The sequence below is a fragment of the Schistocerca nitens genome, chromosome 1 (genome assembly GCF_023898315.1).
Source record: "Schistocerca nitens isolate TAMUIC-IGC-003100 chromosome 1, iqSchNite1.1, whole genome shotgun sequence".
NCBI classification, from domain to species: domain Eukaryota; kingdom Metazoa; phylum Arthropoda; class Insecta; order Orthoptera; family Acrididae; genus Schistocerca; species Schistocerca nitens.
Genome location: NC_064614.1, coordinates 1,081,943,633 through 1,081,964,873, shown reverse-complemented (window position 1 = coordinate 1,081,964,873; position 21,241 = coordinate 1,081,943,633). Strand labels below are relative to the sequence as shown.

At 40.2% G+C, this 21,241-nt stretch overlaps 1 protein-coding gene across 3 annotated transcripts in view; it reads left to right on the top strand.

The window, feature by feature from the left end:
* The first annotated feature begins 1,847 nt into the window (after window positions 1-1,847).
* LOC126198445 (elongin-B) overlaps window positions 1,848-21,241 on the top strand; it is a 40,488-nt gene continuing 21,094 nt past the window's right edge. Inside the window, exons 1-2 of one of the 3 annotated variants that reach the window (XM_049934772.1) lie at window positions 1,848-1,937; window positions 3,890-3,983. In XM_049934772.1, coding sequence (XP_049790729.1) covers window positions 1,863-1,937; window positions 3,890-3,983 — 169 coding nt within the window. In that variant the 5' untranslated portion in view covers window positions 1,848-1,862. Of the gene's footprint in view, window positions 1,938-3,362; window positions 3,662-3,889; window positions 3,984-21,241 lie in introns of those variants that run through there. The other 2 variants (XM_049934782.1, XM_049934790.1) reach the window with 2 other exon arrangements.

Below are 21,241 nucleotides of genomic sequence, written 5' to 3'. Positions count from 1 at the left end.
TAGTCAAATGTTGCAGTTTGCAGGTGACACTACCCTTATTGCCAAAGGACATACAGCTGCAGAAGCTCTTGGTGCATCAAATTTGATGCTTGAAGAAATAAAAGAATGGTTCATCATAAATAAAATGAAGATCAATGAAGAAAAAACCCAACATTTGATATGCAGTCTAACCAACATTGAAGAGCAAGAAAACATGGAGACTGTCAGACTACTGGGCTTCAAGATTGACAGCAAACTCTCCATGAATGGTCACACTGCATATGTATGCACCAAACTTTCTCATGTGATATACCTCCTGAGGAAGCTGAAGAGGATAATATCTGACCAGTTTCTATGCACTCTTCCACAGCCACATTAGCTATGGACTGTTGTTGTGGGGACACTCCTCAGGCTGCAAAGATGTGTTGCTATTACAAAAAAAGCCATCAGGATCATATCCTCTAGCAAAAGACTGGACCACTGTAAGCCTATTTTCACCAGGCTAGGCATAAAGACTGTTTTTAACCAGTATGTGTTTTTCTGCCTCATTTATATAAAAGAAAATCAAAGGAATTTTAGTGTAAGACAAGAAATACATAATCATGACACTCACTGTAAGAGGAACATTGAAGTGCCAAGGTGTCGCCTCTCAAGCACACAAGACAGCTTTCCAACTGTCGCCCTAAAAATGTACAATCAACTGCCTCCAGAAGTGAAATCCCTGCCACCTGAATTATTTCGGAAAAAAATTGCTCGCGACTTGAAACAACATCCACTATATTCCTTGGAAGAGTTTTTCAACAGTGGTTCCAGTGAATGGAGAAAATAATAAATATTGTTATGTTTTATATATAATTTTGCCTAAATTTAATCTTCTTTTTATGTTCTCAGTTAACTGCACATTTAATTTTGTGTTTTACTTCAAGTACATATTTAGCAAAAACAAAACTTTATGTGTGTGGTCTACATGGTTTTGTAAACATTTTGCTTTATGGTATTTTCATTTGCTGCTATAAAGTTTTACTTTCCTGTTTCGTTATATTTCATTTTCTCTATGTTCTATGTGTTTTTGTGCACTGCATAAATATTTTCTTTTATTTGTAATATAAATTTGGTATATGGTGTTGTATAAATGTTTGTTGATAAACATTATATTTGTGACGCAGTCTGTCCAGCCATGCATGGCTGGTCAACGACGAAGATATAGTAATAAAGTATCAGTACATGACAATACAGTATTTTGGTGCATATTGTGTACATCAACTACGAGAAGTGCATGGAGATGGGACCGGGGTGGGAGGGGGGGGGGGGGGGGCAATGTGTGGTTCACATCTCAAATCTTAATTGTGGACAAGAAAAACTGCTGTCAGCCTTATGTGAATAATATTTCTGGGATTCAAGTTTACTTAAATGCTTATTTACACAAAAGTGTGTTCCACATAGCCAATGGGGGATAGACTAGGAGTGGTAGTGACAGTATTTACTTTTGCAGCATTTTATTAGAGCTGTCATGTGATGCGGCACACAGTTATGTCGTCGGTGATCTTGGCGCGTTCTGTAAAAAAAACAATCGCACGTACGTGATTCTTGTACACGATATTGCCTATGAGTTGGCGACGAGTACAGCATGGGACCCATGGTGTCGGCGTATTGTTTTCCATAGGAGCCGCAGAAGTGCTGCTAGTGATTTTAACAAATTGAGATATAATTCAAATAAGCGCCACACACTTAAACGAAGCGCCACTTGCCACCATGCAATAACTTTTTTTTACGTTGTTTTGTATTGATTGGTTGTCTAGGTTAGTGCCATCTTGCGTTCGGGAATCTAATATTACGTTCGTATTACAGTTTTTCCAGCAGTAGCTCATCGCTTGCAGAAATTCATGCTTTCAGCTGACTGCATCAGAGAACTAGTTCACAAGACACTAACAGATCAATCGCGATATCGCTTCAGCAGGGTAAATATGCGATTCGACCATAAAACAATTACGGAATCTCCACCAAGCCTTTCCTAACCACAAACAATAAAGGGCACAACTTTTGATTCCATTTCGTCATACACAAATTTTACTTATCCTAGTGTCATTCAGCTGCCTCGTGATGCATCAGGCAACGCTAATTTTAATTCATTTTCATCGATAACTGGACCGCATATGGCCGAGATGAGATTCATTGTGGTTGAATGCCAGTGGCTGGCAATTGGTATTCGCCACTTAGTTTTATTTTCGCTAGTACTAGTACATAGGCAAATGTCGGGTGTCCAGTATTGGCCCTTAAATATACCCAGCTTCGTTTAACCTATCGTAAATGAAAAATTCGGGTTTTAACACTAAAACTCGCTGTAACAGAACTGACAACTGCGCACGTCATTTCTGCTAACGCTTCATAGTTAAGACGTTTCCATGTTGCTTGCCAGACAAGAAAAAAATATTCCTATTCAAGGTGGTGTTAGTTTGCGCGATGATACATCGATCCTTAAACTGGTTGGCTGATTTGGAGGAGGGGACCAAACAGCGAGTTCATCGGTCACTTAACTGGTTGAAACAACAATGACACTGTATAAATCTTCAATCTGCTTCTCGATACGTTGGTGATATCAGTTTTAGCAGAAAGATGTTGCCATGGATACAACCAAGTACTGAAAGAGTTACAGTACGGTGTCTTCGAAAAAGTTCTTCTGTTTCCATTCCTCCAAACCCAAGAGCCAGTTCACTCCATCCCACCTCTGTGGCGGCGTTCTATAATTCTCTTAATCCTTTGATTTTGATTTTATAATTACTAAATTTGATCCGTCTCCAATAACTTTGACCCTTAACCTATTTTCAACAAGTTGGTGGCTCGATTTCCAACGAAGTGTCTTGAATCAATCTCTTCTGGAGAATCCCTCAAATTCCGAAATAGTGAGTTAAGAGCACTATATAAAAAGCAATAATTGTTACTACAGCGCAACCAATTTCGCGTTTAAACTGTGGAATTCATGCCAGTTCCTCGCCGTTGTCAAATAAAACACAGAAAAGCCGACAATATACAGTTTTAAAAATAGCGAGGCCACACGCAGTACAGTAGGAGCTGATTTTCAGCAGCTGTCAAATATTTCCTGAAGCTAGCTTAGGACGGAATAAAAGGTGTGTCCCGTACCTTGGCTTCCAAATTATCTCAAACGGCTCCCAACACGACGAAGGGTATCGAAATATGGTTTCAAAACAGGGTCAAATTAAATATACTAGTGCCTTTATCTTCAACTAATTCCAAAAAATGCATTTCCAAACTCCCGCGGATTCTAACCTTGTACACAACCTCCCACCACCAAAGATGTTTATCATTTCATGCAGAACAATAAAACAACTCGGACATCGGGCGCGCGAGAGATACCCTAATCTGTAACAGTATATTTACTATTATAGGACAGGAAAGTCTTTTAAACCTGGACAAAATACGAAAATTTAATTGACTATAGCGTCTACACTTTTTATTAGTTTGACTGACAAAGAGAGTAGCATTCCTTGTATGTTGGCTGACCTGGGACTGTAGTTTATGCGCTATCTAGACCTTTCACCGCGGAGCTGTACGTAAACAGTAGGAAAATTTTGACAAAAGAACCAAAATATTTCTTTCGATCGTCTAGTGCTGTGTAAATACATAAAGCCCATCCCATAATGGTATGATTTTAGGAAATATAATCGTAAGAAACAGTATACATTAGTTTATATTTTGTAGGTTAGTGTAAATTACTGAATCATGTGCTATTATTAAAGGGTGAAGATTGCGGACGGAAAAATATTGACAACTGCCATTGATAGTTCGGTGTAGCTTTTTGCTGCACCCTTACTTATTTGTTTTTACAAACTTTTTTGTGTAAAAGATAAAATTTTTCGCCGTGTTTCTGCAGTAGAAAATATTTCTATTTCAGGATGTATTTTTAATGATCAGGAGAAAAAAGCTCACAATTTTTACAGATGCAAAGGATACAACGTCAGTTCACGAACTTAAGAAAATAATTGAAGGTAAGTTACAGATCTAATCATCTTATACATGTTACTTGTCTCGTTTACTTTAAAGTTGGATTAGACGCTCCCTGATAACAAGCCACTCAAACCTTGTTGGCTGAATTGTGTTATACCTCTATTTATAAAAGGCAAAAGGAAAAAACTACCGTATATCGTGCAGGAATCATAAAATCAAGGAGAAAGAACTAAAGATCAGTATTGAAGATCTTCCTTTTCTATAGGAAAAGACTACAAAATTTTTACGGGGATGTGTGTTTTAAATCTTTCCGTTGGAGATGTTGATTTTCATATTTGCATGTAATTTAATAACTGTGATGTTCAATATGGAATGTGTAGCAGGGTAACAACTACATTACTCACTCTGTAATTTTTTTGACAATATTTTAAAAAGGAGTTTTTTTCCTACACTGAACACACATTCCAGAGTAATGATAAAATCTGTCTATTGTATTTGCAATAGTTTATTTTATTAGCTATTGTACATTTTAAAGCAGAGCTTTATCTTGTAGTCGTAACTGACTATCGAAAGATCTGTATTTGTGAGTCAACATGATACAAATATATATGTGGTACTGATGGTATAGCCAACCATTTGATAATGTCATATCTAACAAACAAACAAAAAAATGCAGAAAGTTGTACTTAATAATTCTGCAAATATAGTCTGGAAACATAATTCTGACTTGGCAGAAATCACGTATGGGGTTTCCTGAAGTCTCAATCTTAGGCTCACTATTGTTGCTCTTATATGTAACTGATCTTCCGTCTAATATAGAACTAACAGAATTAGTTTTTTTTGTGGAATATGACACTAGTATTGTGACCAATCTAAGCGTATATACAGAAACAGAAGAAATGGAAAACTAGATCATAAAATTACCATTGGCTGGTTTTCCACAAATGGTCTCACCCTCAATTTTAAAAAGTCACAATATATTCAGTTCTGCACATCTAGGGGCACTACATAAATGATAAGTGTAAGTTTTGATGAGGAAATTATGAGTAGGGTGGAGACTTCAAAATTCTTAAGTTTCCGTATTGACGAGAATCCGAACTGGAAACAGCACATTTTGGAATGCCCAAAATAACTTAGTTCTCGCAAAACGTAAGTTGACGTATATTGTATATTTTTATTCAGTAATGTCATATGGAATAATATTCTGGGGTAACTCATCATTAAGAATGAATGTCTTCATTGTTCAACAACATGTTGTAAGAATAATATGTGGTGCTCGCACACATTCATCTTGTAGACATCTGTTTAAGGAGGGGGGCTTTCTGACTACTGCTTCATAGCATATTTATTTCCTCATGAAGTTTGTTGTAAACAATCCACTGCAGTTTAGAAAGAACAATGATGTACATAATTACAATACCAGAAGAAAAAATGACTTCATTACTCCGCATTAAGGTTGTCTTTAGCACAAAAGGGATGCACAATCCTACAGCAGTTGATAACTTGCCCAATGATATAAAATGTCTGACAGACTGCAAAATAAAGTTTGAAAACAAACTGAAATGTTTCTCATTGACAACTCTTTTTGTTTCGTAGATGAATTTCAATTATTATAATATGCAGAAGGTGGTTAACAGGAATTACTAACTCACATCTGTATATTTTCGTGTAGCCATATTTATAAATTAATTTGCAATGTGAATGTAAAATGACTCATTTCATATCATTACAATTTACTTTGCAAAACGATGTGTGGAACATGAAACTAATTAAATGCTGATTCTTTCTTGCATGTAATGTTTCGTGGTCACATTATTTACACTGAAGGTGATGCGATTTGCAAAGTTATTGTGAAGACAGTAGAGAGATTTTATCATTATTTCTTTTTATTCATACCAGTGTCACAAATGGCCCGGAAAAGCCAGTATGTCAGGCATAAAATATATTTGCTGCTTTTTGTACCAGTAGTTTCATGTGTGTATCTTTCAGCAAGTAACAAGGATTATGTCATTTAATACACACATCAACACAAAATCTACTTTCAGAGTTATATCTTGGGATGACAAGAATGTTTATAACTTTAAACAGACACCTCCTATTAAGAAATTTTAGTTGATTCTAATGAGCACAGGAAAGTTATACACCAGTGAACTATCAGCCCCATGATTGTAATTACCATACTTTGAATACTTGTGTGAGCATTGAAATTAGAGTTCCCTTGGTTTATTAGAAAATTCATCGTAAGAGTGCTCTGTTTCTGAGTGCAATCACCAACATAAATTTCTTTCTGTTGAGCAAATGTATTTCATTTTATTTGTCTCCTAACACATATTTTAGTGTGTCATCTGTTTGTATTCTACAGGAGACATGTCAATTTTTTGATTATGATATACGTAGTTATGTAATTTTCTGATACTAATTTTACCAGCATAGTTTATGTTGAATGCAATAATGTTATTATATTGTTTTCCTCGTGATGTACCAGTACTTAGTGTCTAAAATTTCCAGGCATTATTTTATACACACAATATTATACATAACATTATAATATTAAATAGTCACATAGTTCAAATGATAATGTGATCATTCTTAAATTCCTCAGTCGAGTTGTAGCATTTTTCCTCTAGGAGATACGTAATTTCCAATTCAGTGAACCTCCCCCAGTGCTCGCAAGGGAACCTTCCCATCGCACCCCTTCAGATTTAGTTATAAGCTGGCACAGTGGATAGGCCTTGAAAAACTGAACACAGATCAATCGAGAAAACAGGAAGAAGTTGTGTGGAACTATGAAAAAACTAAGCAAAATATACAAACTGAGTAGTCCACATGCAAGATAGGCAACATTAAGGATATGGTGAGCTCAGGAGCGCCGTGGTCCCGTGGTTAGCGTGAGCAGCTGCGGAGTGAGAGGTCCTTGGTTCAAGTCTTCCCTCGAGTGAAATAATTTCATTCTTTATTTTCGCAAAATTATGGTCTGTCCGTTCGTTCATTGACGTCTCTGTTCACTGAAATAAGTTTAGTGTCTGTGTTTTGCGACCACACCGCAAAACCGTGCGATGAGTAGACGAAAGGACGTGGCTCTCCATTGGGAACCGAAATCATTTGATTGCAAGGTCATAGGTCAACAGATTCCTCCACAGGAAAACACGTCTGATATATTCTATACGAGACATGTGCGTCACATGACAGGAAAATGTTGTCGACCCACCTACCTTGTACACTTGGCGAATGGGTAAAAAGATTCTTCTACCTTGCCCGATTTAGGTTTTCTTGTGGATGTGATAATCACTCCCAAAAAAGTGATGAAAACATAAGAGTTTGTCACATAAACTGCAACAAATGAATGCAACAGTTTCACAGTCGCACAGTTTTCCTTGTGCTCTGTCAAAACATATGTTTTTAACGTTTTCAATTTTTTCCGCGTGTAGACCGTCAAATCCCGCATATGTCCAAACATATCTGAACATGTCCTGGAATTTTGGAGAGCGAAGTTAATTTTGTGTAAGTGCCTGAACTTTGATAATTGTCTGAAAATAAAAAATTAAAATTTTCGCTGCTGGGAAGACTTGAACCAAGGACCTCTCATACCGCAGCTGCTCACGCTAACCATGGGACCACGGCATTCCTGTGCCAATATTCACATTTATATTGCATATGTTCCACATGGACTACTCAGTTTGTATATTTTGCTTATTTTTTTCATAGTTCCACACAATTTCTTCCTGTTTTCTCGATTAATCTGTGTACAGTTTTTCAAGGCCTATCCACTGTGCCACCTTATAACTAAATCTGAGGGGGATGCGATGGGGAGGTTCCCTTGTCAGTATGTCTCTACCCTTGAGTTTATTGTAGTTTTTTATTCCCATGTGTTTGTCTCTTTGTTGATGAGTTTTAAGTGATTTGTTGGAAGCATGAAATTTTCTTTGTGTCTAGTGCTGTAAATATGTTTTCTTCAGTTAGCTCTGGATTACTGCGTAAGAAGATGATAATCACAAATATGTACAATGCAGCAATAGGTAATACTTTTAGATTCTTGAATAGCGAACGACAGGTTGTTCTTGGAATGGCAGCACTCATTTTTCTAACAAATCTTTTTCTGAAATAGCAGGATTCATGGCATGGCTTGGATTCAAATTAACAATGATATAACACTTTCCTGCTGTTTGTCTGTTGAGCCGGCCGGTGTGGCCGTGCGGTGCTAGGCGCTTCAGTCTGGAACCGCATGACCGCTGCGGTTGCAGGTTCGAATCCTGCCTCGGGCATGGATGTGTGTTATATCTTTAGGTTAGTTAGGTTTAAGTAGTTCTAAGCTCTAGGGGACTGATGACCACAGATGTTAAGTCCCATAGTGCTCAGAGTCATTTTTGCTGTTTGTCTGTTGCACCAGATAGCACATCCATTGCAAAAGCCAGGCTGTCTAATTTAGTAACCAAATAATCTATATCTGGTTCCTTGCTTAGATTTTTGTCCAAGTTTAGTCCCAAGAATTTGATGGACTGTACTTCGTCCATAAATTTTATGTGGGTTGTTCATGTCACTGATTTTTGTTTGTTTGGTTTTAAATTGAGTAAACGATGTCTTTGAAATACTAAGTTTAAGACCATTTTATTGAAACCAAGTATCTAGGTTGTTTAGTGTGTTTATTACACCATTTAAAATTTCTCCCACCTCTTTTCCCCCCCCCCCCCCCCTCCAATAAGTACATAAGAGTCATCAGTAAACATGCTGATCAGGCAGCAATATTAAGAGGTGAATTTTTTCTTTAAAGAGAAACAATATTGGCTGTTAGATTAAGTCTTGAGGGACTCCTTGTGAAATTGTATCTCATTGAGATATATAATTTATGGTATTAGATTTTATGATTACCCTTTACTTCCTGTTTGTCAGATAAGACCTGAGCTACTGCAGAGTATTTTGTCTGATCCTGTACCTGTCTTAGTTCATGAAGCAGCGTGTAGTGAGTCACTGAATCAAATGCCTTTGTAAGAGCGCAGAAGATACCTAGCACTTTATTGCTTTTGTCTAATAATGAGCTTGGGGGGGGGGGGGGGGAGGGAGACTAAAAAGAGAGAGAGAGAGAGGTGGGGTCCCTCCGCATCCACATCAGCATGATGGCCAACACAAAAAGTCTACTGCCATTTCTGTATAAGTGTTAGTGTTCATTAAGTGAGGTCTCACAGGATGTGAGTACTGCAATGTTTGCGTATGTCTCGTTAAGGTTAACCATTAGTACGCACTCATTTGGGGATAGATTGGGTAAAAAATTGAATGAACTGTAGCGATTTGAATTTTGGAGGGAAAAAAGTGCCAAAGCAATAGACAAGGGAAAAAAGCCTCTGCGATAGGAGGGTCGGATAGTGAGAGCAGGAGCAGATTTCCTGCTGCCTGTGACACATCATGCAGGGGTAGGTTTTGTTAGTAGTGGGTATCATGCATCAATACTGTGTCAGAGCCATAGATTGTGCCTCGAGACATCAGCTGAACCATGTCGTTAGTGTCTTGGCACAGCATCATCAGGCTGAAGTTGAAAGGTAGCAGCCTGCTGTTTGGTTCGTGTCTCTTGTTTAATGCATGGTGCAGTTTTTCTGCAGCTGCTCCTTGAGTAGCTCTGCTTGCTCCGCAAACTCCCCAGCTGATTTGTCGGAGAGCTGCAGGTCATTCTCTCGTGCTTCGGTGATGCGTGCTGCCTTCTTGTCTTCCGCATTCACGTTGGTCAAGCCTGTGGCTTTCAGCATCACTGCCATTGCTGTTGGGCAATGAATGTCTTCCTGGCGCCTTTCCCCTGTGGCGCTGCTGAGGTGGTCCCAGGGGCAGGCACCCTTACACCCTTCTGTGTGGTGCAGGAACACTTGTCGGAGTTTGCACCCCTTCTGCTGGTTGTAGGCTTTGGACAAGGACTGCATGCAGTTGCCTCAAGGCCCCCTCGTCTCTGCTGCCAGGGTGGCTGCAAGGTGGCCGCAAGGTGGCCTCCCTCTGCCACTGTGATTGCTTTGAGGGCAACTGTGGCTTCCTCCATGGCGGTTTGGAAGTTGACCAGTCTGTTTTTCTCAAGGGCATAAGCTACATTCTGTGTGTCCGCATCTGGGTGGTCGTCCCCACAGCTGGTAGGGGCACCTGCTCGTGCACTGTCTCTCAGGTGACCTGGGCTGGTCAGTGCCTGTTGTCGCTGTCATCTTCTTTTCCATTGCGTTGATATGGCCACGACCGCCTCGATCTTGAAAAGCAGGGCAGCCCTGCTAGCAGGTGACATGCGGTCCGCCTCACTGTGCGCAAGTCAATAGCACTTCCCTGCCATGGTAGCAGGCACGGCTGTCGTGCTCGCCAGAGCACTTGATGCACCTTGCTGTGTTGCAGCAATACTTGGCGTCATGGCCCTTGTCCTGGCACTTGCAGCATTTGGGCTGCATTACCAAAACCGGCTCGCAAGAGCCCTTCTCGTCACAGCACCAAGGCAGCTCCCTTAGGTGTGATGCTGCTGGCGCGTCAACCTCATAGGTGCTGACAGTGCTCTGGATCACACTATAGTTGGCCATGTTCACTGCCAGAATGCAGATCAGCACGTCTGAATCAACAGGCTCATACCGAGGTTTGTTGTTGTCGACGTGGAACGGTATGAACTCCTGTTGCTGCAGCTTGGTCACCATTCTCTTAGTTTTTTCTTGTGCAGTAGATTTGTTGTTATGATGCAATGTGACAAGCAAAGAACTGTGAAGGTTATCTTGTGTAGTTCAAATTTACATCTGTTCATATGTAAGTATTGCTTCATTTACTAACATGACAAGCCATTTTAGGGGAGCTCGTGGCCAATTCAGATCCATTTATTTTGATCCAGGAATGCTAGTGCTTGATAGGTTTGCATACAATACTTTGTTTTGTATGTATACCAAAAAATTGCTATTGTAGCATGCCAGCAGTTTTTGATCTGATTGCTGTTGTATATGAATAAGATAATTATATAACTTCAATGGTAGACATAAAATAGTGTCAGTAGAACACTAACAGGCATGTCTCTGACTGTCGGATGGCCGTCCGCTGTTGGCCGAGTGGTTCTAGCCGCTTCAGTCTGGAACCGCGCGACCGCTTCAGCCGCAGGTTCGAATCCTGCCTTGGGCGTGGATGTGTGTGATGTCCTTAGGTTATTTGGGTTTAAGTAGTTCTAAGTTCTAGGGGACTGATAACCTGAGATGTTAAGTCCCATAGTTGCTCAGAGCCATTTGAACTGTCGGATGTGATGGTTGGTTGAATGAACTTTGAGCTAATTACTGCAATGGGAACATTGTGACACAGGTGACTGGAGAGCTAATGGGGACTGTACGAGTAGGATGCTAGGCAGTAGGGATGACCCTTCACATCATTTTTCTCGTCATTGGCAATCTTTTCGGATGGTTATGTGAGTCTTAGTTGCCACAATCTGTTTTCAGTTACATGCACACAAGGAAGATATTATTGCCTCCCCTTGCACTCGGTCAAGATGGGACGTAGGGGGGGGGGGGTGGAGATGACTGGAGATGACTTGTAGGAAAGAAAGTAGCCTGAGTGGCTAGATGTTAAGTGACTTTATGTCTTCATGAACATGTGACATGTCCCATTATATTGTTCAGTTGTGATCCTGTCTAAAATTCAGGGTTCACTTGAAGAATTGTTAATGTGCATTCAACCGTCACTGGACTGAGGATCCTGAATTTTGATGGGTTGCAGATCACACATCTGAAATAGTCAGTGTTCGGTGCATGCTCTGTAAAATGAACTTCTTCCTCAACAATCCTTGTGCAGTCACACCAGGGGAGAGAAGACACTGAGCAAGAGGCTGCTAGGAATGTTGCAGTGTTGATATCTGGCGTGGACAGCTTTAGCTCCAGTGGTACTGCCACAGGTTTAGTAGTCGCAGTGCACCTACCACTGCTAGACACATTCAGCAGGATCGTTCTGACAACAGGAAGGACACATGTGGCAGTGTCTTAGACTCGTAATTGCACTGGAAAATAAAATTACCAATTCCAGTAAAGAAAAGTCATATTCCTAATTAGTCTCCATGTATATTTAGTGTGATGTGAGCAGGCAAGGAGGGCATCATGCAGTCATGACATGTCCTGGCACAAGGCAGCTGCTTCGAGCTCGTGCTGCAGGAATGTCTAGATGACAATCAGCAATATTAGATTACACACAGAAGGGTGCTGTGATGAAGGCACGAAGGCAGAGGTCCGCTGGTGTCTGTTATCTACTTTGAGAAACCAGTCTTCTTTGGATGCTTGCAGTCTTGTTAATCTCTTACTGGATATGCTCCCAGGTAGTGACATTGCCTCCAAAGTGCAGCCTCAAAAGTCAAAAGTAAATGATAGCTCTAAGTTTGGAGTGGTGCCGTTTTTCACTCAACAAGTACAGCATACCATTACTGCCTGTGACGCGGTCATGATTGAATTTGATGTGTCTTTGAATAAGGTTAGCCAAAACCAGCAGATGGATCTGCTTGTACATGTTTGGGATAGTGCATTGGGCCAGGTTTTCAGCAGGCATCTTATGTCAGTGTTTTTGGGACAAAGCACTGCAGAGGATTTAATTGAAGGATTTGAGGCAAGTGCAGCCCACTCTATGGTAAGTCTGACATAGCAAGGTCCTAGTTTTAATAAGAGACTGAAAAGAAGCTTAATGGCAAAGGTAATCCAGAGGACTCTGTGCTTTGGGACTCGTGGTTTACATACAGTGCATGTTGCCTTTAAAACTGGCCATATTAGCATCGGCTGGAATCTTACTCGGGTTTTGAGAGCTGCATATAATCTATTTAAAAATGTTCCTTCTCACTGAGCTGATAGCTTCACTATTACAGACACCTCTGTTTTTCCTCAGAAGTTTTGCACCGTTTGGTAGGTGGAGAATAAAGTGGTGGCAGTCTAGGCCTAGTAAATGTTAATGGCTTGAAAAAGTGTGAAGAAAGTGGAAAGGAAAAAGGAGGTGTTAAAACCAAAACCTAGGATCACTATTGGAATTCCTAAGAGTCTTAGCGGCCAAGTAGTGCGTGAACATTTAAGTGTCAAGATGCTGAGAGCACATCTCGCCTTTTTTGAGACTTTGGCTGTTCAGGTTGATCCATTTCTGACTACATTTCCATCAGTTGCCCCTTAGCTCCTTTCGTCCATATTTCCCTTCAGTCTATGTCAGTGAATGAATGAGATCTTTTAAAATCCAAAGTTTTGTTGAAACAAACTAGTTTCAAAATAGATCTGAATGACAGTATAAACCTGTTGCCACCATAGATAGGGGATAATGAGTATATAATCAAAAAAAGTTGTGGGTCAGTGTGACATATCAAAGATATCCTGGCAGCCCGGAATGAGTGCCTCACATTTATGAGCAGCATCCAAAATTCTGCCGTATTCTTCTCACTACCTTAAATCGCTTTGGTGGTCATGAGGCTGATGCCGTTGCCCATAAGTTCCTAAATCTTTCAGAGATCAGGCCAGTAAAGGAAATCCTTGATGGGATCGTGATCCCATCAATCAGTTCTGGAGGATGGTCACTGGGCTGGGGATAAGAGCACTTGTAAAGAAATTTATCAAACGTGCTGCTTACATTGTCTCCCATGCCAATGTCAGCCTTGAAAAGAGGTTTTTCTGACCATCCCAGTCAAAAATTTTCATATAGTACTTCATACTGTTCACAGTACAGCCAGTGTTGCTGAAGGTGTCTGATCTGTAACCCTCACTAAGCAGTTAATACACAGCTTCCAGAAACATGTGGTAGTTACAGTCAAAAAGTAGCAGAGAAAAGTGCAGCGTAGAAATCCTACATAGCAAGTGATAAACGGATGAAAGAGAGTTGAGGAAAGCTAATGGACCTACAAAATAAAAAAAAAAAAAAACAGAACCCATGAAAAATGTTGACAGAGATTTCTCAGATTGAAGTAGTAGTTCTATCACAAAAAACTATGCGCTTGTGACTCCAATTAATGTTCTTGTATGTGTTCTTATCAAATTAGTCCTTCCGTAATTGTCTTGTAAAATTGTATTTGAATTATATCCTGTAGTCTCTGTGGATCTTTTTGTGAAAAATGTATTTTTTACTGGAGTAGATGATGCTTCATTTTAAGCATTTTTGCAAATTTTGTCACAAAATCAATCAAAATAGATAAGGAAAAAACCCACAGTATGATCCTGGAAAAAAAATGGCCAGGGAAACCAGGAAAACACAGAGAATTTTTTTAGAGTCCCAGGGCATCCTGGAATGACACCAAAGTGGCTCACCTACCTTTGACTGTGGGTTGTTTTCACTGACTCAAAATGGAGGTACACACGGTGTGTTTGTGTTGTAGCTATGGTAATTGCTATTAATTTGCAGGTCCCCAAGATTATCTCTTGTCATTAACTCTCATTTATATATGTGTAGTACTATAATGTAAGCACACACAACTTTTTTAATCCATTAAACTTTGGTTACACAATAAATCATTTAAATCTAAAGGTCATAAATTCAACTGAATACATAGGAATTACAATTATGAGTTACTTAAATTGGAAAGAACATATAAAAAATATTGTGCGAAAGGTGAACCAAAGACTGCATTTTATTGGCAGAACACTTAGAAGATGCAACAGATCAACTAAAGAGACTGCCTACGCTATGCTTGTCTGTCCTCTTTTGGAGCACTGCTGCATGGTGTGGGATCCATACCAGATAGGATTAACAGAGTACATTGAAAAAGTCGAGAAAGTTCAGAGAAGAGCAGCATGTTTTGTATTATCAAGAAATAGGGAAGGGAATGTTATGGAAACGATACAGGATTTGGGGTGGACATCATTAAAGCAAAGCTGTTTCTTGTTGTGACAGGATCTTCTCATGAAGTTTCTCCTCCAATTGCAAAAACATTTTGTTGACGCTGACTTATGTAGGGAAACATGATTATCATCATAAAATAAGGGAAATCAGAAAGATATAGGTGTTTGTTTTTTCCGTGCACTGTACGAGATTGGAATAATAGAGAATTTTGTGAAGGTGGTTCAATGAATCCTCTGCCATGCACTTAAGTGTGATTTGCCGAGTATCCATGTGGATGTAGAAATAGGGACTTGCAGTGATCCCTTGTAAAGTTGTGGGACACAATTTGAATGGCATTTTTCTGTGTTTAATTAAATCGAGTATTAGTTTTATCCCAGAAAGCTATTCCATAATGAGTATAGTCATCTCATAGATATTACAAAACTAATTTTAAGTAGCACAGTGCTGTAGACCACAGGGATTTCCATATTAAGGAGATCTCCTCCATTTAACAAATAAAAATAAATGCTTTGCTGCATGTCATCCCATGTGGAATCCATGGCAAAGAAATAACTAATTGACAATGGAGGCACTTGACGCAACATGCTGTCCTATTTGCATGCCATTGTTGGAGTGTTGTGGCAAGGATTAAGTCTGAGTAAACTGGGGGTGGCATATTTCCATGTAGTAGTTGTGTAGTCCATATATACTTCTGACCTGCCATTATATACAGCTTATTACCTTCATGTATGATTTCCTTTTCCAGTTAGGAGAACTGAACAGCACATAGTCCCTTTTAAATATCAGTCATGAACTCACCGTGAACTTACACTAGATTCCTTGTCAGGTCAATTTCAAGGTTTGTAAAGTTTTCTGTTCCTGAGCAACTCTTTGAGATAATGGACAGGTTGCTCTTGCATATACAGTAACTGTTCCATTGGTCTCATTAGTCTGGCAGCGAAATGTCTTCATCTGGACAAACCCTAAATTATTTTTATTAGCTAATCAGTACATACTGTTCTCTGCTAGGGAAATGCCTAACGAGTGAGCTTGTCTTCTAAAAAGGAATTTTGTTTTTATTTTTGAATTCTGAAGAACATGTAAACTACTACCTTGGGGGATAATAACATCAGATCACAAACTGTGGACCTTGGGTGTGGGGTGGATGCATGCTTCACTGATACAGGTAAACCTTAGATGTAACCACGTCAGAAGAGTATCTATGGAGAGAACAGACTAACATAGTGGTTCCTGAAGAGGTGCAGCCTTCTCAGTAGTTGCAGGGACAGATGTCTGGAAGATTCCCAGGGCCTTGTAACACCAGCCAAAACTGCCTTGCTGTGTTGGTACTGCGAACAGCTGACAGCAAGGGGAAACTGTAACTATTATATATTTCCTGAGAACATATAGCTCTACTGTATGGTTTAATGATAGCATTCTCATGAGTAGAAGACTCTGGACATGAAATACTTCCGCCATTTGGATCTCTAAGCAGGGACTACTTGAGAGGATATCAACAAGAAAAACAAAACGGGCATTCTGTGAGCTGTAGCATGGAATTGTGCATCCCTTAATGGTGCTGATAAATTAGAGAATTTAAAAAGGGAAATGGGTAAGTTGAAGTTGAATATAGTGGAAATTGTGAAGAGCTGTAGCGGGAACTACTAGATATCTAGTCAAGTGAGTGCAGAATTGGCACCATGAAATCTAATAGGGGTAATGCAAGAGTAAGTGTAACAATGACTAAGAAAATATGAATGTAGGTAATACTATGAACACTGTAGTGACTGCATTATTGTAGCCAAGCTAGATACAAAGTCAACATCCACCACAGAGTTACAAGTTCGATAGTCCACTAACTTTGCAGATAGTGAAGAGTTAGAAGAAAGCAATTACTCAAATAGTTAAGAGAGATGCAAATTTAATTATGATGATGGACTGGAATTTGATAGTACAACAAATAAAAATAATAGAACAACTTGAATTGTTGGAATGGAATGAAAGCGGAAGCTGTCTGGTAGAATTTTGCAGTGTGCACCATGTAAGCATTGCTAATACTTGGCTTAAGAGTCATGAAAGAAGATTTTATTTGTGGGAGAGACCTCAAGACATCAGGTTTAAGGTAGTATTATGAAAAGGATAGTTGCTACTCACATTATAGCAGAGGTACTGAGTTGCAGATAGGTACAACAAAAAGACTGTCAGAAAGACCTTGTTGGCCAAAAGCTACTTTCTGACAGTTTTTTTGTTGTGCCTATCTGCGACTCAGCAACTCCACAATATGGTGTGTAGCACATTCCATTCCAGATATTCCAGGTTTAAGATAGATTGCATAATAATAAAGCAGATATATTGAAACCAGATTTTAAACTGCTAAACATTTTCTGGGGCAGTGTGGACTGACTACAATTTCTTGGTTATGAACAGCAGATTAAAACTGTAGAAACTGCAGAAAGGTAGGGAATAGGAGCTAGAAGAAACTGAAAGAACCAGAAGTTTTTGAGAGTTGCAAAGGGGCTATTAGGCAGAAATTTACTGAAATGGTAAAACATAACAATAGAAGATGAATGGGTAAGTTTGTGAGGTGAAATAATAAAGTCACATGAGGATCAAATAGGCAAAAATCCAATGTATGGCAGGAATCGTGGACAAGATACAAGATATTGAATTAAATTTATGAAAGAAGAAAATCTAAAAACGAAGCAGGCTGAATTAAATAAAGAAACCTCAAAAAATTAAGTGCAAAATGGCAAAGCAGAAATGACTAGAGGACAAATCCATAGATGTAGAAGTGTAAGTTAGACTTTTGAAAAAAGGAAAAGAGAGAGAGAGAGAGGCACCTGTATGAATATCACCAGCTCGTATGACAAGCTAGCAATAAATAAAAGAGAGAAGGCTTAAAAGTGGAAGGAATACATAAGGGACCTATACAAGAGAAACAAACATGAAAACAATATCATGGAAAAGGAAAATTAAAAAGTTGACAAGAAAATCAGAGATACAAAACTGCAAGAAGAATTTGAAGAACACTGAAAGCCTGCCTAATTAAAAACAAGGCCACTGTAGTAGATGACAGTCACTCAGAAATATTGCAATCCTTGAAGAACAAGCCCTGAAAAAATTTTTCCACTTGTTAGCAAGATGGGTGAGACAGAAGAAATACCCTCTGTCTTCAAGGAGAATGCTTTTATGTATGCCCTTTGCTCCTAGCACGACAGCTCGATACGTACATAGATGTGATTTAGTTAGTGTAAATTGTCAAATCATGTGCAAGATGTAACAATGAAAACAATCAATTTTTGGCAAAATAATTTGATTGGATGTATAAAAAATCTACTCGCTGAGCGGTGGCAGAACACATACATAAAAGAGGGTTGTAATCAGGCAAGCTTTCGGCGCCAGTGGCTCCTTCTTCAGGCAGAATCTCCACAATATTCTTGACAGACTCTACACTCCTTTTGCACCCATTTCCCTACCCTATGGCTCCTACTGCCGTGATCATCCCTGCTGCAAGACTTACCCTATGCATCCTCCAACAACACCTATAGCAGCCCTGTGACTGGCAAAACATATACTATCAAAGGGGGAGCCACCTGTGAGACAACACGTCATATACCAGCTGTTGTGTGAACACTGTTTGGCCTTTTGCATCAGCATGACTACCACCAAATTATCAATTAGGATGAATGGGCATGGGCAGATGATGTATACTGGACACCCAATATCCTGTTGCAGAACATGCTCTCCGTCATGACAATCTTGACCTTGGTGTCTGTTTCACCACACATGCCATCTGGATTCTTCCCCCAGACAACAGCTTCTTAGAACTCCACAGGTGGGAACTAGCACTCCATCATGTCCTTGGTTCTCGCCACCCACCTGGCCTTAATTTACATTAATTTCTTCTGTCTCATAATTTCTTCACAGTAACTGCCCTTTTCTTCACTCTTTCATTGTCTTACCTGTCTATTTTTCACCACCCCCTCCCACCTCTGTTGCATACAAAGCACATAGCTTTTCACTCTTATTAACTCGTGCATAATGTTTAAGCAGTAATCTCTGTCTTGCATATTACCCTGCCTTCCACCATTAAGCTCACAGGTTTTCAAATCTCGTCCGATGCAGTCCCCAACAATCAGTCTTCCCTTCTCATCCCGTACGGTAAGTCTCCCCTGACTTGCAGTTCTGGGTAACTTTCCTGAAATCCACCCCTTAAATCCACCCTTTTTCCTTGACCTATCCAGGCCTTTTGCTTCACCCGTCTTCCTTCCCCTTCCGTGGTCTGAACTGTTCAATGCAGAGTTCAACGTCAGGTTTGCTGTTGCCCTAAACCTGCATTTTATCATGCTGTTTTGGTGAAGGACCTACCTTCCTTCACACATAATGTCATTTGGAAATATCACTTTGCAGCCAAATCCCAAAACCATTCTGACAGCAAATCTGACATCTAGCCCTGCTTTGAACAGTTCAGAGCATGATCCCAACTTTGTCCACCACCACTACTTCAAAATCATCCCTTCCTAGCCTTCCAAGAATTCCTCACATCCAGCATTGCTTCACAACCCTCCCTCATGGTCTGTACCACATGACTCTAACCTGTCCTCTGCATAACTCCAGGCTCTACATTCCCTAAAAGCTGATGACTCCATCTTTATTCTCCCAGCAGACAGAGGATCTACCACTGTAGTACTTGACTGAAAGGAGTATGCTGGTGAAGGTCTACACCAGCTGTCTGACACCTCTACATACAGCTTCTGCCATCAAGATCCCATCCCTCTGATTCAAACTGACCTGCAGTCCCTCCTTAAAACTATGGCCCCTCACAAGGACTAACTCTTCAATCCCTAGAATTCTCACCCTACCCAAACAATGCACCCCCACCTTTTACCTTCTTCCTAAGATCCACAAACCCAATCATCCTGACCATGCTGTAGTTGCTGGCTTCAAAGCACCCACCGAACATATATCTGCCTTAATTGATCAGCGCCTGCAACCTGTAGTACGAAGACCTTCCTTCTATAACAAAGATACCAACCATATCCTAAATCACCTGAAATCCGTGCCCGTCCCAATCCACCACACTCCTTGCTTGTCACCATTGATGCCATCTTGCTCTGTACCAACATCCCCCACATACATGGCCTGTCTGCTGCTGAACATTTCCTCATCAGCACCCACCTAATTACAAACCTATGACATACTTCCTGCTCACCTTAATCAACTTTATATTTACTACTTCACCTTTGAGGGGCAGACATACAAACAGGTCAGGGGTACGGCATGGGAACCAGGATGGTTCCTTCCTATGCCAACCTCTTCATAGGTCACTTGGAGGGGACTTTCCTGGGCTTCATAAGTCTTCAACTCCTGGACTCGTGGTGAGACTGACCTGTTAAGATTCCTGGATTCTCTGAATAACTTCTCCGAATTAAATTTCACATGGTCCTATTCCAAATCCCATGCCACTTTCCTTGATGTTGATCTTGTCCTCACCGAAGGCCAGCTACACACTTCCATCCACATTAAACCTACCAACAAACAACAGTACTTACGTTTTGACACTTGCCATCCTTTCTATGTCAAATGTTCCCTCCCATACAGCCTTGAAATTTGAAGCAAACATGTTTGTTCAGATGCAAACGCTTTACTGCAATACACCACAATTCTCAGCTCAGCCTTCATTGCACGTTATTACCCCACCAGCCTAGTTCAAAAGCAGATTTCCTAGGCCATCACATATAATCCTGATACTGCTGATCCCTCCAATAAACAGCTTCAGAGCACACCACTGGTGACTCAGTATTATCCTGATCTGGAATGTATTAATCAGCTACTTTGACAGGGCCATGACTTCATAAAATCTTGCCCTGAAATGAGATCCATTCTGTCTGAAATCTTGCCCAACATACCTAGAATAGCTTTTCATCTCCCTCCCAATCTCAACAATATTCTTGTCAGACCCTAGGCTCCTTTTGCACCCACCTCTCTACCCTATGGCTCCTACCCATGTGACCATCCCTGCTGTAAGACATGCCCTATGAATCCTCCTACAACACCTATAGCAGCCCTGTGACTGGCAAGACATATACTATCAAGGGCAGATCCACCTGTGAGACGACACGTCATGTACCATGTAAACATGGTTTGGTCTTTTACGTCGGCATCACTACTACCAAATTATCAGTTTGCATGAATGGGCATAGGAAGAGGGTATATATTGGCAACACACAATATCCTGTTGCAGAACATGCTCTATAATATGACAGTCTTGACCTTGGTGCCTTTTTCACCACACACGCCATCTGGATTCTTCCCCCAGACAACAGTTTCTCTGAACTTCGCAGGTGGGAACTAGCAGTACATCATGTCCTTGGTTCTTGCCACCCACCTGGCCTTAATTTATGTTAATTTCTTCTGTCTCATCATTTCTTCCCAGTAACTACTCTGTTCTTTAGTTCGTTTTAGTTTTCTGCATCTTTCATTGTCTAACCCGTCAATTTTTCACCACCACCCTCCCACCTCTGTTGCATACAAAGCACTTAGTTTTTCA